The 1405-nt window shown below is 64.3% G+C and overlaps 1 protein-coding gene across 1 annotated transcript in view; it reads left to right on the forward strand.

Moving 5' to 3' along the window:
* The window catches only part of LOC104523525 (RING finger protein 214), a gene marked incomplete at its 5' end in the record, with an annotated part of 3379 nt that overhangs the window by 328 nt on the left and 1646 nt on the right, over positions 1-1405 (forward strand). The window contains 2 exons of the mRNA XM_010166141.1: positions 135-511; positions 1029-1164. Coding sequence (XP_010164443.1) covers positions 135-511; positions 1029-1164 — 513 coding nt within the window. The remainder of the gene's footprint in view (positions 1-134; positions 512-1028; positions 1165-1405) is intronic.

Genomic DNA, 1405 nt, shown 5'->3' on the forward strand with positions numbered 1-1405 from the left:
CATGGGGAGTAGAGCCGCCAGTGCCCGTGGTTCAGCCCACCCCCTGCCTGGCTGGGGAGGAAGGCGCTCGGCTCTGCTTTGGGATGGGTTTATTCTAACCAGCCTTTCCTTCTCCCCCTGTTTCTCTTTCTCAGACAGATTTCATGCTGACGGCATTCCAGCCCAACCCATCCCTTACTCCCAGGCTCCCCTTTCCCATCGGACCTGTCCCCGTCCCCATGGTCATGCCAAGTGCTGACCCTCGGGCGCTGTCCTTTCCTCTCCTGAACCCTGCCATCTCCAGACCCAACCAGCCTTCCCCGCCGCTGCCAGCTTCCCAAGGAAGGAACAGCCCGGTAGTGGCATCGCTTATGGGCACGCACAGCCCTCACGTGCCTCCCGCTGCCTCCATCCCCCCTCCGCCCGGCCTGGCAGCAGTTAACATCGCTCCAGAGTTCCAGAGGCTGCAGCCAGCTGATAAGCTGGAAAAGCTGCTGGAGAAGTTGCTGACTCGGTTTCCACAGTGCAACAAGTAAGTGTCTCGCGTTGTCCCTCCCGGAGCGTGGAGACTGGCGTGTGGGGCGTGGGCTGGGTAAGGGGAAGCGGAGCTCCTCTTGGTGCTTGTGGGGTCTGGAGGAGCAAAGGCTGGGTGCTCTCTCAGGTTTGCTGTAGCACTGGGAATGGGAAACGCTTGGAGCTTTGTCCAAAGGACAGCAGTGACACCTGAGTGCAGCCGGGAGCACCCTACACACAGCGGCACCCAGGCTGCGGGGTGGGTGGGCGCTGTCTCTGGCTCCAGCTGGGGTTTCCCCACTGTTCCCCAGCGTTCTGGGGAGGGACGCTCGTTCAGCGTGCGATTCACCTCATCTGGAGGGTGGCCAGTTAAGAGCACACGCTCCTTTGCTGCGATTCAGGCGTCTCCCAGAGCTGGGGGGGCTGCCTCACCTGGAGTGGAGCTGCAGGGTCTTTGACAGAGGGTCCCTGTCCGTGGAGGCTGCTTGGCTCGCTGGCGGTGGCTGGGAGCTCTCAGCAGGCTGCTGTCCCCACAGGGCCCAGCTCACCAACATCCTGCAGCAGATCAAGCCTGCTCGGAGGACCATGGCGGGTCTGACCATGGAGGAGCTGCCCCAGCTGGTGGCAGCGAAGCTGCCGGAGCAGCAGGAGCGGGCGGCAGCCGGGGCTCAGGTGGGAGAGCGGCGGGGGGCTGCCAGAGTCCTGGCAGGGGGCTGCTGGGAGGGTGAGCCGGGGCAGCAGCCAGGAGCAGCGTGGGAGCCCTGGTTCCCTGCAGGCTGAGCTGCACAGGGCCCACTGCTGGGACTGCAGAGAGCTCAGGCTGTGCCTCAGGCGTGTCCCCTGGGCTCCTCTTCCCGCTGACTGCGGTGTAACTGGAGAGTGGTTCTCCCGAGGTGGCTCGGGTACCTTGGCT

This window comes from Antrostomus carolinensis, unplaced genomic scaffold, assembly GCF_000700745.2.
Source record: "Antrostomus carolinensis isolate BGI_N321 unplaced genomic scaffold, ASM70074v2 scaffold35230, whole genome shotgun sequence".
Taxonomy (NCBI): Eukaryota; Metazoa; Chordata; class Aves; order Caprimulgiformes; family Caprimulgidae; genus Antrostomus; species Antrostomus carolinensis.